Consider the following 21,692-nt stretch of genomic DNA (forward strand, 5'->3'; position numbering starts at 1 on the left):
AATTTTCTTGCTATAAGTGAGGCACTCAGAAGTAATTTTCTGAGATTGTAAAATCCTAGTAGTTTTTCTCAAAATTCCTTTAGGGGCCATTTTCACCAGAATCTCCAGCAGTTTTTCTTTAAGATGCATAGTTGCAGATCCCATTCCCAAACTACTGAATCAGGGTAACTGAAGGTGGGACTAGGCAGGATTCTAAATGGGGAGAAATAGCCCCCAAAGGTGCAAAAGTTGGTTTTGTTGGGGGGAAGTTTTAATTTTAAAAATGGTTTGTTGCCCTTCATAGGTGCACAGTAAATAAGGAGACATACAGAATGCCTGTGGTGTTACAGTTCCCTGGGGGAGATTGGGGGGTGAGGGTGGAGAATAATGAAAAATAGGCTGAGAAGCACTGAACTAAGAAAATCTGTTTTAAAAAAGTCCTCAAATCATTCTTAGACATCCTAAAATTTGAGTTCTACATAGGGTAGGAAATTTATGTGTTAAGCAGCATTACTGTGCAAATAGACATTTCTGTGGTGTTGATAACATAATTTCTATATCTCTGCTTTCTGCTTCCCTTTATTGACATATTGATGAGATAAGATAAACCTTTTAAAGCATTTCTTAGAGGACTGTCAATTGTTATGGAAATTCTCCCATCTACATTTTTAAAAGTCCTAACATTGATATTTCTATTATTATTTCAGGAAGAAATGACACTGGCTTCATTTTTTATTGTTATGCATTGTAACACTTTATTTAGAAAAGGAACCAAACCTACAGAAAAGTAGAGCAAATAATATAAAGAACTCCCATATACCTTTCAACCAGGTTTACCAATGGCTAACATTTTACCACGTATTTGTCCTTCCCTCTCTCTAGAAAATGCCTTTGCAGTACAAAAAAATTTAGAACCTATTGTTATGTTTGGTTCCATTCTTGCTTTCCTGTGTTAATTTTAAATGTAAAATCTTTGTGGATACAGACCCACCATCATCATGGGAATTGTGTGAGAGTAATCATCATAGATTTCCATGTGATCAGGTGTCCACTCGAGCTCAGATGATGGCCAAAGCCCTCACGAGCATGAGCATCAAGTTGCTATCATCAGTGTGGTATGTATCATCAACACAGATAAATCACGGCAGTATCTGGGGACTAAACTAAATACTTGTTATCAGGTAGACTGCTGGGTTTCATTATTGTTGCTGATAGTGAGGACATTCAGTGGGGACAGCTGCATATTCCATTAAAGCTCCTTAGCAAAACTTTATGGTGTATTTTGATCTACTTTTTACCCCAATAGCTGAATATTTAGAGACTGAATGTTTCTTTTTAAATATCAAATCATGCCCCCCACACAGACATCCTGATGGAGTTCTGTGGCAACTTGATGATGAAGCCACAAATATACAATACATGCTGAATCAGGGCCAAGCAGTAACACTATAAAAGGAAGCCCGAGCTTCATTATTCTATTTGGTCCCCAGATGGCTGTTTTTCCTTAGGCTGTTTCCTTGCAGATTTTATTATAACAGAAAAGCTCAGAGAAGTGGTGCCGTTTCACTTGACGGGCAATTCGAATCATATTTTTACAAGGTTGCTACGAATCTGCACCTTTTTAAACTTAAATTTGGATAACTTTCCACAAAATTAGTAATTATGAGGGCATTAAAATAGGTCTTGATTCCTGTTGTTGTTCCTGAGTTGAAAGGTCACCTTCAACTCTGTTGTGACAGAAGAGGTCAAGCGTCCTGATGGTCTTTTGGTTAAGAGCACAGTCCTTGGATGCTGCTGCCCATACTTGCGTTCTAGATCCACTGTGCTGCTCAGGTGGCTCTGGGCCATCACATCATCTCTCAGAATCTCAGTTTCCTTATTAACAAAGCAGTGACAATTATAGTATCTGTCCTGTAGAGCTGGGACAATTAAAGTAATTCCTATACATGATGTCCTTAGAACAGTGTCAGACCCTAAATACGTAGAAAAGTGCTCAGTGTGGGTTAGTTTTACAAACATGTGCCCCCTTCTGTTTCAAAATTCTTTCTTATAAATGACTTATTATGCAAATAGAGTTTTTTTTTTAATATATATCTTTATGCCTAGGTACCTTACAATGTCATTTTTTACCGTTAGCAGAGACATGGAAGTTACCTCACTCTACAACTTGTATATGTGAAGAATATGTTTCATCCGTTTGTCAATAGTTGATTTTGTCTTAATCTTGAGGCTCCTCTCATGGTTTCCAGGGGCAAACCAGTCAATATCCAGTCTGTGGTTCTAATTTAGTTCTATCTGATAATGTAAACGGCTCTTTCAGAAAATAGGCCTTCTATCTAAGAACAAAAAACTCCTCAAATTGCCCCATGCTTTTCTCCCTGATATCCGATTGATGTCCATCCAGATGAAGGCAGGAAGGGCTGGGCTTGTTGCTCTGTATCACTGCATCACTGTGGCAAGAAGGAGGTTCTGGAGTTCTTGGTGTAGTGTCCTTCTCATTCCCGGACATTCTTGGGCAATTTTCCTTATCCATCTCGGGGCTGTTCTCTGTAGTGTGAGTGCTAGAGTTCACCTTTACAGCCCCAGAGAGCCAATTTTTTAAAATTTCTGGAATTTGTGAGTTGATTGTGAAACAGTTAAACAAAGCCTATGGTAAAAATTAACGTACTTACTTCACGATTAAGTAGATTGTATTAAAAACAAGGGTAATAAATACTCAAAACTCATCACTTCCTAATTAGTTCACTACCTTCTTGTCTCATTTATGTTCTTGAAGTTATTTACATCTCTTATGTCTATGTGGTGGAAATGCCACATAATTATGTTCTGTCTCACATCTCTTCCCACGTCTGGGTTCAGTGACATCACATTGGTGACTTGAGATCAACCAAGATGGGAGAATTACACCATGGAAACTGGTAACTCCTACAAATCAGGGCTTGATTTATTGTCTTATTGATTGTCCAGGATTAAAGAAGTGACGGATAAAATGTTAATTACGTAGGTTAAAAATGTGTTATGTCAGTACCCACTGTATTGACAACAGCTCAAAGAAATATGATGAAATATGGTTACATTATTCAAAAAACATCACCTGATTCAGCAAAGATGTCTCTCAGGTCACTGATAAATCAGTGACATTCTGACATACTTCATTGTTTCACGTTAATCTGACTCAGGCGTCAGCAAACTCACTCTGTAAAGGGCCAGAGAATAACTATTTTGAACATTAGGGGCCACATACAGTCTGTGTGCACATTCTTCTTTGATTCTTTTGTTTTGCTTGTTATTGTTGTTTTCTTCTTCCACACCCTTTAAAAATGTAAAAATCATTCTTAGTACAAAAACAGGCCCGGATTGAATTTGGCCTGCTGGTCGTGGTTTGCTGACCCCTGGCTCTTACTTAGGAATGTCAATGAAAATATCAACCAAAATATGAAGGTCACCGTCACTCATTGTAACCATAGATTGCTTGTGGATACAAGAGTTCAGAGAAAATCATCAAAAGCATTTTGTGAGAATCAATTGGCTATATGGGATTTACAACAATGAGTACTGTATATTTAATTATTATTTGTAAGTTGTGGACCACACAGCGTCTGTATCAGTAAAACGTGTAATACATTTATAAACACGTCTGTCTATCTGTCTATCCATCCATCCATCCATCTAGACCTCTATCCATCTAGAGATCTTGTTCCAGGTCTGGATCCCATCTCCGTGCATCCCTGAGCATTCACCAGCATGACCGAGACCCGCCCGCTCCTGTGGAGATTACCCATCCATGTTCTGAACCTTAGAAACTGGTCTCCCTGGGCCTGATGGCTTAGCCCTACCTTGGCTGTCAGTGCTCCTGTAGACACCCCTTTGCAGTGTGACTCTGATTCCCATTATATCCCAGGTTGGTTACTCCATTCTGTATTCTCAGCAACAAAACCATGCATCCTCATTGCAGCAACGTCCCTGGACTGAGCCTGAACTTCTGTTTAGAATTTAAACAGACAGTGGGAGCAAGAGACCCCGTCAAGCCTTTATGCTGCCCTCTCTTATTTTCTTAGTCAGCTCAGACTGCTGTAATAAATATATCATAGACTGAGTGGCTTAAACAATAATTTATTTCTCACAGTTCTGGAGGCTGGGAAATCCAAGATCAAGGCAACAGCAGATTGGGTTCCTGGTGATGTTCAGCTTCCTGGTTTACAAATGAGCTTGTTGTTGTATCCTCACATGGTGGAGAGAGCAAACTCTGGTCTCCTCATCCCCTTATTAGGGCACTAATCTCAATAAGGGGCTCCACTCTCATTACCTCCCACATTACTTTCTAATCACCTCCCAAACGCCCCTCCTCCAAATAACATCACATTGGAGATTATGAATTTTGGGGAAATGAATTTTGGGGGGACACATTCAATCCATAGCACTCATCCAGTGAATATTTTCCTCCTTTGCCTAAAATCCTATGTTTCACCTTGCTGGCCACAAAATGATGTCCAAATCCTGTAGTGTGGTGTACAAATGTGTCCATGACACATTTCTCCAAGGAATAACAATGTTCCACTCCTAAGAACTGGTCACTTCCCCATGCTCATCCTTCTTCCATTGCCGGAGCATCGTCCTTTTCACCACATTTTCCTGCTTGATAAATTGCACACTCATCCTTCAAGTGAACATTGATAAATTTGTATTGCTTACATTCTGCACTTAAATTCAACATTTAATAATCAGAAGGTTTTGAGAAAATTTAGAATAAGCCTTAGGGTATGAATTGTATGATGTATTACTATAGTGTTTTATGACTTATCGTAACTATACTAATAGAAATTCTTTTGTGATCCTCATCACCCAGTGCCAGGAGGCTTGATAAGCATGCTAGATATGCTGTCTCCTTTAATTCTCACAAGCCCCGCATGACATGAGTCCGACGATTGTCTGTTATTTTACTGAGAGAAAACTAAGGCATAGAGAAGTTCAGTAGCTTTTCAGTGGGGCCAGGCCTCATTTCCAAATCTGTCCGACCCCAAGGCCAACATGTCACTGATTCACATTATGTGTAATTCACTATGCATGTGTATGGCAGAGTGTATGTAAAAATCTGATGGCATTTTACTCATGTTTTAACTAGTACAATGTGATCTGCCTCACACTGTGTTTGTAGTGAGATCACACTTATGCAAGTGCTTTGCTAGAAAGCCTATAAAGCACCGTGTTGATATTAGTTAATTCAAGATGAATAATTTCATTTGCTAAAAAAATAAATGTTAGGGCAAAAGTGCTATTTATCTTCTGAGGAATTCATTGGTAAACATATTTAATGAACTTTCTGTTGTCTTGAATGGACTTTTAAAAATTAATAGTAAAAATTATGTGAGGGAGCAAGAAGTGCATTTGTTTATTATAAGTACGTAAACAGAGAAGCAGAGAAAGGGAGAATGAGAGTGCCTGCATACCACACAGCAGGGTGGTTCTGAGAAACACAGTGAAGAAAAGACAAGGGCCTTCCCTTCTTGGATTTTTGTAATGGCAGAGAAGGAGGGCACGCAGTAAGCAGATGGACCCACCACCCGATGCTTACATGTGACAGTTGATCCTGGAAGATGGCCACCTTTGAGAAATTTTTTTTGCAACAAAATACAGACATTAGGAGAATCTAGGTTATGAAAAGAATTAAATTCTTAATTGAAGAAAGAATATCATCAAGGGAACGTCATTTGGTAAACGAATAAATGTGGACATGCTTCTATCTAGGAACTGCTTTACTGGAGAGGACTGGGGTGCCCAGGAGTAAGATCAAAGAAGCCAGGCCAAGTACTGCTGTTGGTTGAGACAACAGGAATGTATCAGACTTCCCTGGGGAGAGAGGTTTGGACAAAAGATGCTCTGGTTTCTGGAAAGGCAGTATGGAGGGCATGTTGGGCTGGGTTCAGGCTGTCTCTGCTCACACTACGTTACTCCTGTGTTGGAGGGCTCACCTGTCTCCCTCCTCACACGCACTGCACACATCATGGAAGAGACAGCCTTCCGGAGAGGAAACTGTGCAGGAGTAACCATATCTGCCAAGAGCCATGAAGCCATCTACGGTGTGCAGTTAGAACTGAGGAATATGGTGACAGACCAGACATTAGACACATAGAATATTGGGGTACCATAGAAAAGAAGGTACATTCAGGTAGCATTCCAAGTGACAGAGAAATTTAAAGGAATGACAGTATGCTCAGGGAGGTATACGTTTGAATCTGAGCCATTTTGTGCAGTTCTGTGTTAAAATGGAATAAAAGAGTAACTGTTGCTTTCATTACGTTTGTGTGGAAAAGGCATTAGCAGATTTTTATTAAAACTATGATACTACTATTAACAACGGAAACTGCTGTAGCACTTGGGGAATGGATGAGCCTCTCGTAAGGCTGGTCTTCGATCCCACTGTAAGAGGCAGAGAATGTAATGCCATCAATCTCTTAATGCCCGTGGCATTCCGTGTACTAACGAATTCACTTTCACTCTTCTAATGGAAACATAGGTCACCTTCCAACTGTGCATTTATTCTCATAATTGGCATACATTTTGATCTATTTGACATTGCTAATTTAGATATAAATGGCTTTGTCTCACAGTGCTTTGTGAAGTGTAAGCACTGCCAAGGGGTAACTGCATGAGTGGAAGTTTAATGTGCAAAGTGTAAACTTTTATTGTTTTAAGCCAATAGGTCGTAACAAATTTAAAAAACAAAAATCAAGTAAACTAATGCCCACATGAGCCTAGAGAAGTAATTTCTATTTGTTTATTGATTTTGTTCTGTAAAGGATGTATAAACTAGGCACTTTGAAACAATAAACTATAAGAATGTGTTCCCCTCTCCAAATAATTTGCATGGCTAATAGGTAATTATATTGACAAACCAAGGAATGAGTTTCAATGTGAAGAGAAACACCGCCAACTACAGATAGGTGAAATAAGGTCGGACGGCGATTGATGCATCTTCTTCAGCTTTCACGGCTGTTGGCATTTTAGGCGTTAATGAAATGGTACAACTTGTAGCTCAGGGTGTGGAAGAAGGATGTGCCCTAACTGCCTTCTCCTCTTTCACTCTTTCAGCGCTTCGACTCCTGAAGGAGGGGGCTGACCCACACACTCCCGTTTCCTCAGGAGGGTCCCTGCTCCATCTGGTAAGATCAGTGATAACCGGCGCAAGCCTGGGGTAACACCAAGGAGACAGAGATTCAATTATGGCATCAAAACTCAGTAGCAAAATGTACATCTGACAGATGATCAGAAAAATGGCGTGTCTCAAATTAACAGACTTGGATAATGATAAACTAATATTTATTAATTATTTGCGTTCTAGTTTGTAAATAATCTCTAGCAAATGGCATTAGAATCTCTACCCTAAAGAAGAGGCTTTTGAAAATGAATAGTATTCAACAAATAAGCAAGTTAATATTGTGTGAATTATAAAGTCCCAAACAATCATCTTTATTTTACTTCAACAAGTGGGTTTTATTGTTCCAATGAACTTTTACTATACTCTGTGGCCTCACTCATGGCTCATATAAATGTGAATAAAACTTACCTATTCTTTTGGAAACAAAGCAAGGAATGATTGAGTAAATAAACAAAATAACCACATAAACAAATAAAGAAAAATTTTATTAGCTTCAAGTGCAAGAAATTTTTGCTGGTTCAGTTAAAGGCAAAAATTAAGTAAAAGGGAAGTCAACAATGATTCGACTTAGTGACCTTTAAGACTAATTTAAAGATTAAGCCTTGGTTTTGAAAAGTACCATGATTAACATAACAAAAACCCTAATTCAGACTTGTCTACCAAAATTGAAAAAATGCTGCATTCCTTCATGTTCCAGTGAACGTGCAGTTAGAGGCCGTGCATCAGTCAGACAGAAGCTCCCTGACCTGGCACAGCTTCTCAGCCTTGACCACATGCTGGAATCACCTGGAAGCTATAAAATACCCGCACCTACCTCCCAACCCTGCCGTGGAGATTCTGACTTAATTTTGTGGTTGTATGACGCTGAGTCGTATTATGTGCTCAGCAGAACAGAAAAACTACTCCGAATCCGACTATTGATAGGAGACTCTGGGGAAGAATGTAAGCCTTTCTCACTGGCGTTACTTGAGATGGAAAGAAAGATTTCTAGACTACCTTTTCCTTCTCTGGAGTGTTTTGGTTATAAAACCTCTCTGTTTTACACTCAGATCATTACATGGTTTACATGATATCTTCAAGGAGCCAGGCCTCATGTCCCTAGCTCCTAGGTTTGATGATGATAAGCAATCCCAGACGAGCTGCCGACAGCCTTCCATAGATAGATTCTCCTCTCAGCCAGTATCACTGGTCTCTTTACCAGGAGGTCCAGTAATCAGCGTGGTCCCGAGGGGACCATGCCAGGGCCCCTGGCTTCTTTCTTGGGAGTGTCTGCCTCTCCCTCCCTGTCCCCAGTCAGAAGATGACAGGAGAGAAACAGAGCACATGCCAACTGCTTTCTGTCCTTTCTCCTCTCGTGTGAATTCATGTATGCTTACTCCTCTCAGGAAGTTTGGACAGACATTTAAGCTCACAGAGGCTCATTCTTCCATCTGTGACATGGGGATATTATCTGGACCATTGTACTCAAAACAGATACTGCGATGAACACTATATCAAAGTATACGCTGTGATGATCAAATAGATATGAAAATAACTTTTAAGCTATAATGTGCCTTTGATAGGTTAGCTATTGATCAATATATGCATTACAGTATGTTATTTATGATGCGATTTTATATAAATTATATGATTCATATAAATTAACTTCTTTTTTACATTCACGATAGCTCTGTGGGGTTCGGAATAGGCCTATGTCACTTTACCAGTTAAGAAACTGAGAAATAGAAGGGTTAAACAATTTGCATAGTGGGTTCACATTGTACTAGACGGCACTAGAGCTTGAATTCTGCCTCTGACTGTAAATACTATATTCTTTCCACAGTATGTTCCCCAGTGATACCTACAAGGTGTTCATTTAAGTTTTCAGAAAACACGTTGTCATTCCAATTTGACTAGTGGAAGACAGACTTTTTCTGTGAACAAATCATGTCAATTCATTGTTGATATTGTGGGGGATGTGTTATTACTATGTATGTGTGTTTGACAGAGATATATACAAAGAGAGAGAAAGACTGCCACTTCTTCATATTACATCTACCAAATATGTCACCATTATATCTGCAATTCTTAGGGGAGTGCCTGGCACTTAGCAGATGTGGAGTAGATTATTTGAGTGGGTAAGTTAATGCATTAATTACTTAATCAGTTAATATCTGATGCTGTGATAGATATTAGGGGCGCAAAGAGGCAGACACATTCTGTGTCCATACAGAGTTTAGTTTTCTGAAGGAGATAGAAAAATAAACCCCTGATTAGAGCAGAGCTGGAAGATGGATGACCAGGTGATAGTGAAAGAAGATAATAACCAGACCACTCCCCACCTTCAGAGATCAGTTCTGAAGCCTTTCCTAACCCTCCTGATCAGTTTTAATTAGTGTTTTATCCAAGTTTTCATAACATGTGATCCTTGCTTCTGCTATAGATCTTGTCATGATGGATTATGATTAATGGATTTTGTGCCTTTTCTCCCTGCTAGACTGAATTTTCAAAAACAGTGACTGTCTTAGATACTTTTACATTCTTAGCATGTGATTCATAGTAAATATTCAATACATCATAAATGAATGAATGAATAAATGGCTCTAAGGATAAAGGATCTCTTTGGTTAATGAGAAGTTAGCTATTTTAGGCCCAGGTAACAGAGTATAAAGATTCAGAAATGGTAAGATCAGAAGAAAAAAAGAAATGAGAAAATTAAAGTGATAAGGTAGATGGGAAACACTTTATTAATTCTGCATCCAATGCAAATATATCGTGTTTTTATACCGGTAGACATAGGTTGTGAGAGTAAGAAGCAGGGGAAGATGGATCTGGAATATGCATAAGAAAACCTGGTGAAGGCTGAAGGGTTATGGGCTCAGTGCTGTCTCCTTTTCCTGGGTTTACTGAGTAAATAAAAACAAATGAAAAATTGCAGGTTGCCAGAGAGACAAAATTACAGGGTTTCAAAATGCCTTAGGTACTGAAAAAGGCAATTTAGCCATCTAACATGTCAAGTGTGAGTAGCTGACTGTTCGCCCCACGTTTTGAGCAGGCTATGTTATGAAGCTGATGCTTTATCAGCATGAAAGCTCTAATTATATATTCTCAGATTAATGTCTTTGAAAAAAGGCAGCATATGTTTGTGTGGGGCATCAGGAATAAGCTGTGGAAATTGTTGAGGTTTCCCAGAGTTTTGTTTATTGAACTTGATTATTATTCGTTGAGTACCTGACTTTAAGTGTAGATTTCTTTAGGACATTTCTCTTAGAAGTGCCACAAGAACTTCTGTGTTGGAAATTAGTAATTCCCACGGTGTTACAGGTAGATATTTGAGAAACAGGTTTTAATATTTTTCTTCAAAATAAATCTTTAGTTTTATAATCTTTTTAATAAATTTTCAACAAATATGTCTAAATTTGCCTGTTTACCTACCCTTCATTAAATAGTTCATGCATCAAACATATGGCAGGTGTCAGGCACTGTGAGAGACAGAGGGGAAATAATGACAACAAATAACTGTATCTGCATGCCAAGAATTTAGTCTCATGAGGGCACTATAGACAACAACTCCGATTGAACTCTTTGAAAGAACTATGATATTTATGGAGTTGAAAACAGAATCCCACGGGCTTTGCTAAAATGCTGTCTGGGTTTTATGTTATATCCTCTAATAAATGAGCTTTTGGGGAGGATCTCCTGATGGTAACAAAACCCTCTTGAATGGAGTATGAAATGCAAATTCTTTTGATTCTGTGCTATGACAGCAGCAGGCCATAGTGAAAATTAAGTAGAATACCATAGAAATAGGAAATACTTCTTCTTTGACCTGGTGAATTCTAATTTTAACATAAAGACGGGCATTTAAGCGGTGTAATTCCATGTAGCTGTTAAAAATATTAAGCTACAAAAAGTCTGCAAATATGTCCAAGACATATTGGTAAATATCAAAAGCAGGGTAGAGAATAGTACATAGAGTACAATCTGAGAGAGAGAGAGGGAGAGAGAGAGGGATGGAAGGAGAAAGCATCTTTTTCAATAGCAGAGAAAATCTTGAAGACTAGACAAGAAATTTTTGACAGTGACTCAGGTTGGGGGAAGGGGACAAGAATTTTCAATTTCTACTTTTTTCTTTTACATATTCCTTGAACATTTTAAATAATAAGCATGTATGTTTCATATAATAAAAGAAATTAATGCAAAAAGAGTTAGGATTATGTTTTCATTAGAAGCTTAAATTCGGAATGTTTTAATCACCTTCTTACTCTTACAAGAAAATCTGGTGCTCTGAGCTGGGCTTCTCTTTGGGCTTCACTCTGAGTCTCTCTGAAGTCTCAGCAGCTCTAAGAAGCAGAGATAATTAGCAAGTTATACAGTAGCAGTGGTTCAAAAGCTTAAGATCTTTAAAATCAAGCAGAAAATATTATACTTTGAAAAGAGGCAGAATTTTAGGACTCTGGAGAAAATCTTTAAGGAAATAGCTTATTTTTAAAACTCTCTAGGTATTAAAGAACGAAAATCCTCCATGTGTGGGAGTTGCCCAGGCTTTGCCCTGCCCACCAAGCCAGAGGGTCTGGGCATCCACCATGTAACTCCACCTTCTTTGCTTTCCCAGAAGAGAAACGGCAGAGGCTGCAGGAGTAAATTAATCATAGAAGAAGATGATATGCCCTCTCCAGGGGCTGTTCCTTGGGAGTTTTTTGGGCGACTTGGAACATCCATACCAGATGGTGCAATAGGAAGCAGAGAGGCAAATGAAGGGGCAAGGTGGAAGTGAAAGGATGATGTCAGTGAGAGAGAAAGCTGGACCATTCTGATGTCTGAGGGTGAGAGATTGCAGGATGCTGCAAAGTGCTGGAAAACACAAAACAGTGTTGCCATGGACTGTAAACAATGGCCTCTTTAAATTTTTCCAAGGATGTGACTTAATATTCAAATTCTTGACTAGGTTTTACTTTTTAAAATCTAGTATCTCTTTGGTCTATGAGAATCATGGCATCTGTAACTGGAAAGTCCAAGTCGAGGAGTTTAACTCATTCCTATAGTATCCAGCTATGGGTGTATTTTTACTATGGCTACTCATGTGCATGACTTAGAGGGTAAAAAGGCAACAGAAGAGCAAATTGAGATCCTTGGAAAGCCACCAGAAATTGAAAGGAGTGGGTTTTCCATTTTTGAGTAAATATACCACACAGAACTAACTGGTTCATTCAACATCAATTACAAAAAATTCCTTAGGGGGCCAGCCCCGTGGCCGAGTGGTTAAGCTCGAGCGCTCTGATGCGGCGGCCCAGGGTTTCGCCGGTTCGGATGCTGAGTGCGGACATGGCACCGCTCATCAAGCCATGCTGAGGCAGCATCCCACATGCCACAAGTGAAAATATACAACTATGTACTGGGGGGCTTTGGGGAGAAAAAAGGAAAAATAAAATCTTTTAAAAGAAAGTTCTCATCACAGGAAAAAAATTTGTTGCTGCGTGTGGCGATGGATGTTGACTAGACTTATTGTGGTGATCATTGCACAATATATGCAAATATAAAAAAAAATTCCCTAGTGAAGTTACCAGTGAGATTTTGTTTATGTCTACATCAATGGAACTCAATTTATAAAGAGTCAGAACCCTTTCTTATAGGGGGAAGGCATGTAGGTGAGGAATTTTTCATAGATTTAGAACTGTGTGCCCCTCCAAGAAGACTTTCAATCAACCAGCATTGAAGAAACCACTGGTACTGAATCTTTTCTAGGGGAAGTGGAATGTCTTATCAAGGAAATTTCTCCCTTAGGTAAATGTGAAACTCACCTACTCAGAAAGATCTTCCGTAAGCAGCTCTAATCATTTATTTGACTCCCTAGGCATGCCAGATTATATGTAATTCCAAAAATGGCTATTTTCATCCCTCCTCAGTATTATTCATGCTGTTTCCTACTTTGGGGTCCTTCTCTGAGATGGCCCCACAGCTCACTGCATTCCTCCATCTTAGCTCTCTTATGACTGCATCGCCGCATTGATTTTAGGCATTGGTTTAGAGATGATATCCAGTTCATAATACCAACCCTCTGGCTTGGCGCGGCACTGGCCACATGGTAGGTCCTCAGTGAATACTTAATTAATTAATGGATCATGAATCTCAATGCCTGCCCCCCAGGCCTTTAAGACTCAGCTCCTGTGTTCCCATCCTTAACTGTCCGATTCTTATCAGGCTGTTAAGTACCCTCTACTGTGACACCATAGAGTGCTCTCTATACCCTCAGTCTCATTCCACTGTACTGTCTCCTTCTCAAGGGTAGTTACTTTGTCGTTCAACTTTACATATACATTACCAAGTACAGCGCCTGGAATATAGTGTTGCCTAATAAAATTTTGGCAATTCGCAATGAAGCAAACCAGCCCTGCAGCTGAAGGAGCAGAATTTACATTTACTTAAAAGGATAACAGTCGTATTAGGAGTTTTAAAATTTCTGGATGTGCATCGGTGGTACATCTGAATCCCTTTAGTAAGGACCTGTTTCATAATGAGAGTCTCATTCAATTGGCTGGAAGCTATGGCTGTTTGGAATGCAGGTCATTATAACTATAATGCAGGAAATAATAACTGTAATTCACCTCAGAGTATTCTGGGAGTTTATCTACAGTGAGGTAATCTGGAGTATAAATATTTACCAGAGAGAAGATACATGAAAAGCAAAAATGGTAAGGAATATATTCAAGATGACACTGTAATGAATATGATCCTTCCATGTGATATAGTGGCAGAGAAGTGGGAGTGATTTTGCACGGATCCAAGCACCGGCTGAAAACGATGGCCTGTGGGACTGGCATTGAAAACAAAGGACCATATGGAAGTTCCCGAGTAATGTCAGAAATTTTGGAAATTGCAACAAATTCAAAATCATTCTGCTACTGATATAAATCTCTCCCTCTCCTTCTTTGTCTCTCTTTCTCTGTGTCTATCTCTCTCTGTTTCTGTCTCTCTGTCTCTCTGTCTGTCTCTGATTGTAGACAAGTTTTTTTAACCACTGAGAACCTGTAAACACGGGACAAGAAAATGGATGATGGCTAATCCAAATGGACTGTACAAATCATATTACTTCCCCTCCCCACAGCTCCCAGAGAATTCAGAGATCTTTTTTGGGTGGTTTATTAGTAGAACTGTGCTTGGCACATGATAGCCATTCAATAAATGATATCCGGATCAAACTGGATGCTGTTCTGGTAACTCCTTGCTGGTCTCCTCTGCCCTAATGCTTTGTAATCAGTACAGAGAAGAGGAAAGGGAATTTGCACTGAACATATATAGATATTGAGAAAACTCGTGGTACAGATCTGACCCTAGTTTAAAAAGAAAACTGGCAAAAGATAACTTTCATGTATGAACCATGAAATTTGATGTGTGAACTTAATGTTCGTATCAAGTTTTGATTTTCTGAGAGAGATTTCTGTATTGTTCAGGGCATACTCATTAGCCAAAGAGAAGAACTAAAAAAACATAAAATACCTCTTATAACAAGACATAGGGAAAAGACAACACATTCTAAGTTTAAAATTGTCTTTGTTGTCTAGTTTCTATGGTTTTCAGAGTCTTTTCAGCTGAATCAATAATACACATGGTATTGAGTTTGTACATTGAGAAATATTACCTTTGTTTAAGAACAATGAAAAATGAGTGAAAGAATGCATGGCCAGAGGAGCTGTGAACTGCTGAATTAGTGTTTGAAGTGTCAGTTGTCACTTTCTAATCCTAGTCACTTCCGTGAACATCTTTTAGGAAGGAGCTATTCGTCATGTTGCTCTCTAAGTATGTTTTAAGAAGGCAGAATGGAACATTTTGGTCATAGATTGGGATATTAGAATTTAGTATTTCAGAGTGGAGCTAATCTTGGTGATGGTGAGCCAACAGGAGTGGGTGACTAAAGGAAACTGGAGGCTAAGGTTACTGGAGTACTGCAAGGAAGACATTTTAAGCTCTCATGTAGGGTGAGTAACCCCAATGTTGATGATGCCTCATCTGTTGACAGTGCTAGGATTGGAGCAAAGACTGTGATCATGGTCCCTAAGCCTTTGATGAAAGAGGAGAGTGACCAGGTTGGGAGAAGAGAGTAGTACATAAGGTAGGGTGAATCTTGGAAAAAAGGACGTTAAGATGAATATGCACTGACTCTAGAAGAATCAACAACAAACTCAGAAAATGCTCATACCTTTTCAGGACCCTATGGGAGAATTTGTTATCTACACTGGAGAGGGCTGTAGGAGAGATGGTGTTTCCAGAGAGAGAGATTTCCATTTAGGTTCTCTGGACATTTCCAGATGAGGAGAGTTTATCTGAAATGGATTGGGTTCCAGAGGTTCAGTAGAAGGAATAGTAATGTGTGGACATGAGGAAACCCTGAAGACAGGTGGAGTAAGTGGCTTGGTGGTTCAGGGAAGGCTTCGTGGGCATGTGGCCCGTGCAGTCACACAGGGCCTTGTACTTAGAACGGCCCATGCTTGGCTTCATGCTCTGCTGTCACCATCTTGAAATTCTTAATAATTTTTTTGATAAGAGGCCCCATGTTTTCATTTTGTACTGGCTCCCACAAATTATGTAGCTAGTCCTGCTTGGCCCTTTGAGAGGTAAACAATGGTGACAGGAAGAGCTGGGAGACTTGGCTCTAAGCTCCAGGCGGAGATAACTGGTGGGGTCAGAGTTCTGTTGAGGGTGATAAGGTGGGAGTTCAGCCATTTTTATGGTGCTATAAACTGTCACCAGAAATTGGCTAAAGTGGTAAAGAACAACTTGAATTGGGAGACAGATTTGCCATCTTGAAGCAAATACTTCCTGGGAAAATTAGGTTTACTATCTAACAATGATATTGTAAGAATATTGTAACAGGAATGTTCAGCCATCGTAATCTTTTCAGACAAGTGTGATTAGAAGGTATTTATTGCTGTCAAATTATTATTCATAACCCTCTGAAATGTGAATCTAAAACTTACATCACTTGAGAGGGACTGATATCACTTTCAGCATTGGTATCTAATTAACTCTTGTTTGGTAAAAGACACTGAAAAGCCAAACCCTAGTATCTTTGAATTGTAAATGTGGATTCCTGAGGCGCAGGTTGAGGATATCTTGACAGGCACAGAAGGGGAGGTCACATCCTTGCTGATTATGCAGTGAGCTATCAAAAAGATAAAGAGAGTGGAATAGGAATTACTTGCATATGAATTTCCTAAAACAAATTAGATCCAGGCCACAAATTCTAAAACAGATTTATTGAGCTTTGATACTCTGGTTCTTACCTTATCAGTCATTATACCCAATGACTGTGGGTGGGGTCACAGTCCATGTCTTCGGGCCCCAATGGTAGTGACCCTTTGTTATTATTGCACTGATGTGGAACATCAGATACACAAAGATTTTAGTTCAAAACTGAAACTAATCCCTCAAATTTCATGTTAGCCGTTGCCTAAATGCTTCTTTGCATCCTGACACTAAAGCCTGCTCACATGTTCCTCCATAAGGAACTCACACCATGATTTTGCATTGTATTTATTGTACATTCATGAGACTATCAGGTAATGGAGAAAGATATGAATCTCCTTCAATGACTATATTGTGATTGCGAGCCACAATTCATACATCTTTTTTTTAGTGAAATATCAGGTCAAATCTTTTGCCTAATTTTTAAAATTGTGTTGTCTTCTAGTTGCTAATTTTAAAGATAATAAAATGAATAAGAAAACATACATTTATTCATGTGGTTCCCATTTCCGTGCTATCATCTGTTTGGTTATCAGTCTGTCTGAAGTGTTCCTGCAGTTCACTGACGCTCTGTTCATTTATTTAAAGTCATTTTTCTCTCTGTTTCATTTTATGTAATTTATATCACTGTCTTCAAGTTCACTGATCTTGTCTTCTACAATATCTGGTCTGTTGTTAATCCAATCCAGTAGCATATTTTTCATCTCAGCCACTGTAGGTCTCATCTCCAGAAGTTAAATTTGAGCCCTTCCGTGTCTCTGCTTACCATGTTTAACAGTTCCCCCATCTCTTTGAACACATGAAAATATAGTTATAATAAGAATTTTAACAGGTGTATCACTTCTGAGTTGGTTTCTATTGATAACTTTTTCTCTTCATTGAGGTTACTATTTTTCTGATTTTTTGTATGTCTAGTAATTTTTTCTTGGCTGTTAGACATAGTAAATTTTGCCTTGTTGGGTACTGAATATTTTCGTAGTTCTATACATAATCTTGAGCTCTATTTTGAGGGCAGTTATTTGGAAACAGTTTGATCCTTTCAGAACTTGAATTTAATATTTTTTAGGTGGCAACAGAGCAGAGTCTAGTTTAGGGCTAATATTTCCCCACCATTGAAGCAAACCATGTCTGGTGCTCTACCCAATGCCCCATCAATTATGAGCTTTCTAAATCTGACTGGGGGGACTCGGCACTATTTCTGGCAATTTATGAGCTCTGAGTTCTCTTCTTTTTCAGGGGGTTCTTTCACTGAACTTACGTGGTTTCCTAGAATGTATGTGCCAATCATGACTCAGCTGAGTACTTGAGGGAGACCTTCTGCAGATCTTTGAATTCTCTCTCTGCAGCTCTGTTCTCTCTGCCGCTCCACCCTGTGCATTCTACCCAACTTGGTTTCTCTGGAGCTCCAGTTCAGTCTCCTCTTGAATGGCCCTGTTTGGCTGCGGTTCTCCTTTCTGAGCTGCAGCTTGGGAACTCCCTGAAGGCAGTAAGCTGGAGCCACAGAACAATAGGGCTGCTTGTTTTTTCCCCACCTCACAGAGGTCATATTCTGTTTGTGTGTTTTTGTTTTTGTTTCAGTTGACTCAGGCAAGAATGTAAATCTTATCCCTGTTACTCAAAAGTGGAAGTCCTCCAATGATTTGTTTTTAATTATGCTATCCAATGAGTAGGTGGATAAATAAATTGATATGGCAGTAGTTCTGGTGGTAGTATTCTTTGGTGCTTCTTTTTGAGAGGGAAATCTGTTCTACGTATCCAAATCCTATAAAAAGCATACATTTTTCAACCCAGAAATTTCACTGATAGGCATTTGACCTATAATAGGTCTTTATTTATTTATTTATTTTTCACTAATTTTACTAATTGCATTTAACATTAATGTATCCTATAGATATAAATGTTAAAAAGACTTATACAAGGACTGGAAAATTTGTAAGGCCCAGGGCAAAATGAATATGTAGGATGCTTCAAAATATTAAAAACTCAAGATAGCAACAGCAGAGCATTAAACCAAGTGCAAGACCCATCTAAGCACAACTGTGTAAATCATACACCTGTGGAACCAGTTCTGACTTATACGTATACTATTTTTATGAGTTTTAACTATAAATAGTAAATAAAAAATTAAAACAAAATAAGTTCCTGGAGAGTCTGATTTTGTAGATTATGAAATATCTACAAAATATGTTATGCAATCATTAAAACTTGTGTTAGCAGATTCTTTAATCACAACAGTTAACTTTGACAAGATGGCATGTTGTGGAAGGCCTCGTTGTTTTATGCAACCAGTATGAAGGCTACATATGAGAATGATGATGGAAGAATTTGCAGAGACTCTGAAGGGTCTCGTCTGTTCGATGCAATAAAATCATGAAACTTTATTCTTTTGTCAATGACAAACTATGCATGTTTTAAAGCTATAGCATCATAGGATCAAATCTGTACTTTAGAAAGGTAATCCTGGTAAATGGTTCAAGAATAAATGAAGAAGACGCTTCCATATGACCCTTTACTTGTAGGCTAGTTGGAGAACATGAATGCATCCTTTCCTAGTTTAGCTCTGCCTCTCAACTTCCTAAATTGCCATTGAAGTTTTCTATCCATGGACATTTGGAAAACTTTATCCTAGTTTGTTATAATAATTTATTTCCTTTGGTTTTTTTCCCCAGTGTGCTCGGTATGATAATGCCTTCATTGCAGAGATCTTGATTGACAGAGGGGTCAATGTCAACCACCAGGATGAAGACTTTTGGACACCAATGCACATTGCTTGTGCGTGTGATAACCCTGACATTGTCCTGCTGCTTGTATTAGTAAGTAAAACAATTCAGTTTACTACCATTTGAAGATTTCGTGGCGTATAAAAGGCTACATATTTAATTAATGATATTTCACAATATGTAATGCTTTGGTTAAAAAAAGTGTGTATATATGTCATCACTTATGCTCCTGGAATTACAAGATAATGAGAGACTGAGGTTGTGGGTCACATAGTTCATAAAACAAATTCTGTAGATGTCATACCAAGCTCTACTCCTCTTGCCTTTTTCTTAGAAATTGTAAACCTCAATACTCTGCAAGTCAGTCCTAACTAAATTGGTTAGATAATTGTTGTTTCTTTCACTTCATTCTCTTAATTTTTAGTCAACAAAGTGTGCAATCATGAGGAGATATGGCTTATACTGAATCTCCTTCTTTTGTTTACATCTGGTAAAGAAATGTCTACAGAATTGTGTGCATGAAAATGAAAACTTTAAATATGAAAGTCATTGGAGTTATTTGTGCTCTTGTTTTCGGTTATAGCTTAGACCCTCATGTTGAGCTTCACACTGTTTTTAATTATTTTGGAATTGAGATTTTCTTTTCTGGTGAGGTTATTTCTAACAAAGATTTTAAGAAATTATGCAGGATTTTTTAGAAAACATACTGGAACATAAGAGTAAGAATGAAAGATTTGCTTTTTTTCCTTTATTAATAAAAATAATCCAGTTCCTTAATGATGCTCTAGTATGTGCCTGTGTTTTCACATACACTATTTCACATAAGACCTCACGATTTTACGCACAAGCAAACTGGTGCTCAAAGATGTTAAGCAATTTGCCATAGGCCAAAAAACAAACTATAGATTTGAACCCAAGATCATTGTACAAGGTCTGTCTTTTCTCCATGGGCCCTGCTGCCTGTCTTAGTGTCCTGTGCCTGCCATAACAAATTACCATGTACTTTAAGGCTGAGTACAAGACAAATTCGTTATCTCACAGTTATAGAGGCAGAATCCTGAAACTGAGGCATTGGCAGAGGATGACTCTCTGGTGGTCCTATGGGAGAATCCTTCCTTGGCTTCCTTCTCGGGACCCCCTGCCATCCTTGATGTTTCTTGGTTATAGGAGTGCCACTCCAGTCTCTGCCTCTGTCATCACATGACCTTCTCCCCTGAGTCTCTGTGTCCAAGTAGTCCTCTGTTTTCTTTTATAAAGACACTAGTCATTGGATTTAGGGCCTATCTTAATGCATTATGACTCCATCTTACCTTGATCTGCAAAGACCTTATTTTCATATAAGATTATTCGTAGATATTAGGGGTTAGGACTCGAGCATATCTTTTTAGGGGATGGAATGAACCCCACTGTACTGCCCTCTTCCCTCTTTTTAAAATCATAAGTGGAAGCATTTTAGGATGCAAGACTGTAAATTGAGACTTCCTTAATTTCATAAGAGGTTTAATTTGATCTAATTTTCTCTAATTTGTCTCTCAAGAATATGTACACTTATTTATATTTACAGTAGAAATTCATGTCACTGGAAATGTGTTTCTCTCAAATTCTGGAAGATGGTTGCTGTATTAAATTAATAAGGAAAGACAAAGGAAATAAAGTTTATTTAGCTTGATATAGAAACGTTTGGAGGGCTAATACTCCATAGGAAAAGACACGAAAAGTTACTTAACTCGTTTATAAGAACAAATATTCATTTTATAGAAATCGAGCTGAAGAGGAACTAAACTGACAATTCAGCATAACGGCTATGGGATTTGCTTAATATGAAAAGAAAATATGAAACACATCACAGAAGGAAACTGAATGACCTTTGATACTGTAAAATCATCAACTTTGAAGTCTTTAGAATTCTCAGAACTCACAGAACACCAGGCTGGATTATTCAAGAAAGGGCTTGGTCCGTAGTACTTGGCTGATATGATAGTTCAACACCTGGATGACGTGGGTGAAGTTGCTGCTTTAATTAAGTGAGAATAGGATAGAAAAGTTGGATTCATAGCTTTTGTGGTTTTCCTATGTTCTGATTTTTTTTCCTGAATATTGGTTGAGGATTCAGTAAAGTTACTGAACTATTCAAGGCCAATCTCCATTTATTTTCTCCAACCAATTATGATTAATCACACAGAGCCATTGCCAAAATTTGTTGTTTTAGTGCCATCGTGTGGATTGCCACTCCGAGTGACCCTATGTACAGGGAGCGGAACCCTGCCTGGTCTTTTCATGCCACCCTCTCACCTTCTCGTGCTGTATCAGACGATGCTCCACTGCTATTCACAGGGGTTTCATGGCCAATTATTTTGAAAGCGGGTGGCCAGGTCCTTCTTCCTAGTTTGTGTTAGTCTGGAAGCTTCGCTGAAACCTGCCTACCATGGCTGACCCTGCTGGTGTTTGAAATCCTGGTGGCATAGCATTCAGCATCACAGCAACATGTAGCCACCACAGGATGACAACCTACAGAGGGGTGGTGTGGTTCCCTGACCAGGAAACAAACCTTGGCCGTGGTGGTGACAGCACCGAATATTAACCATTAGACCACTAGAGTTGGCTTTGCCAAAATA

The 21,692-nt window shown here is 38.8% G+C and overlaps 1 protein-coding gene across 4 annotated transcripts in view; it reads left to right on the forward strand.

Moving 5' to 3' along the window:
* The window catches only part of MYO16 (myosin XVI), a 598,386-nt gene that overhangs the window by 180,880 nt on the left and 395,814 nt on the right, over positions 1 to 21,692 (forward strand). For all 4 annotated transcript variants that reach the window (XM_023621818.2, XM_023621819.2, XM_023621821.2 and 1 more), the window contains exons 3-4: positions 7,069 to 7,139; positions 19,027 to 19,170. In XM_023621818.2, coding sequence (XP_023477586.1) covers positions 7,069 to 7,139; positions 19,027 to 19,170 — 215 coding nt within the window. The remainder of the gene's footprint in view (positions 1 to 7,068; positions 7,140 to 19,026; positions 19,171 to 21,692) is intronic.

This window comes from Equus caballus, chromosome 17, assembly GCF_041296265.1.
Source record: "Equus caballus isolate H_3958 breed thoroughbred chromosome 17, TB-T2T, whole genome shotgun sequence".
In the NCBI taxonomy this organism is placed as follows: domain Eukaryota; kingdom Metazoa; phylum Chordata; class Mammalia; order Perissodactyla; family Equidae; genus Equus; species Equus caballus.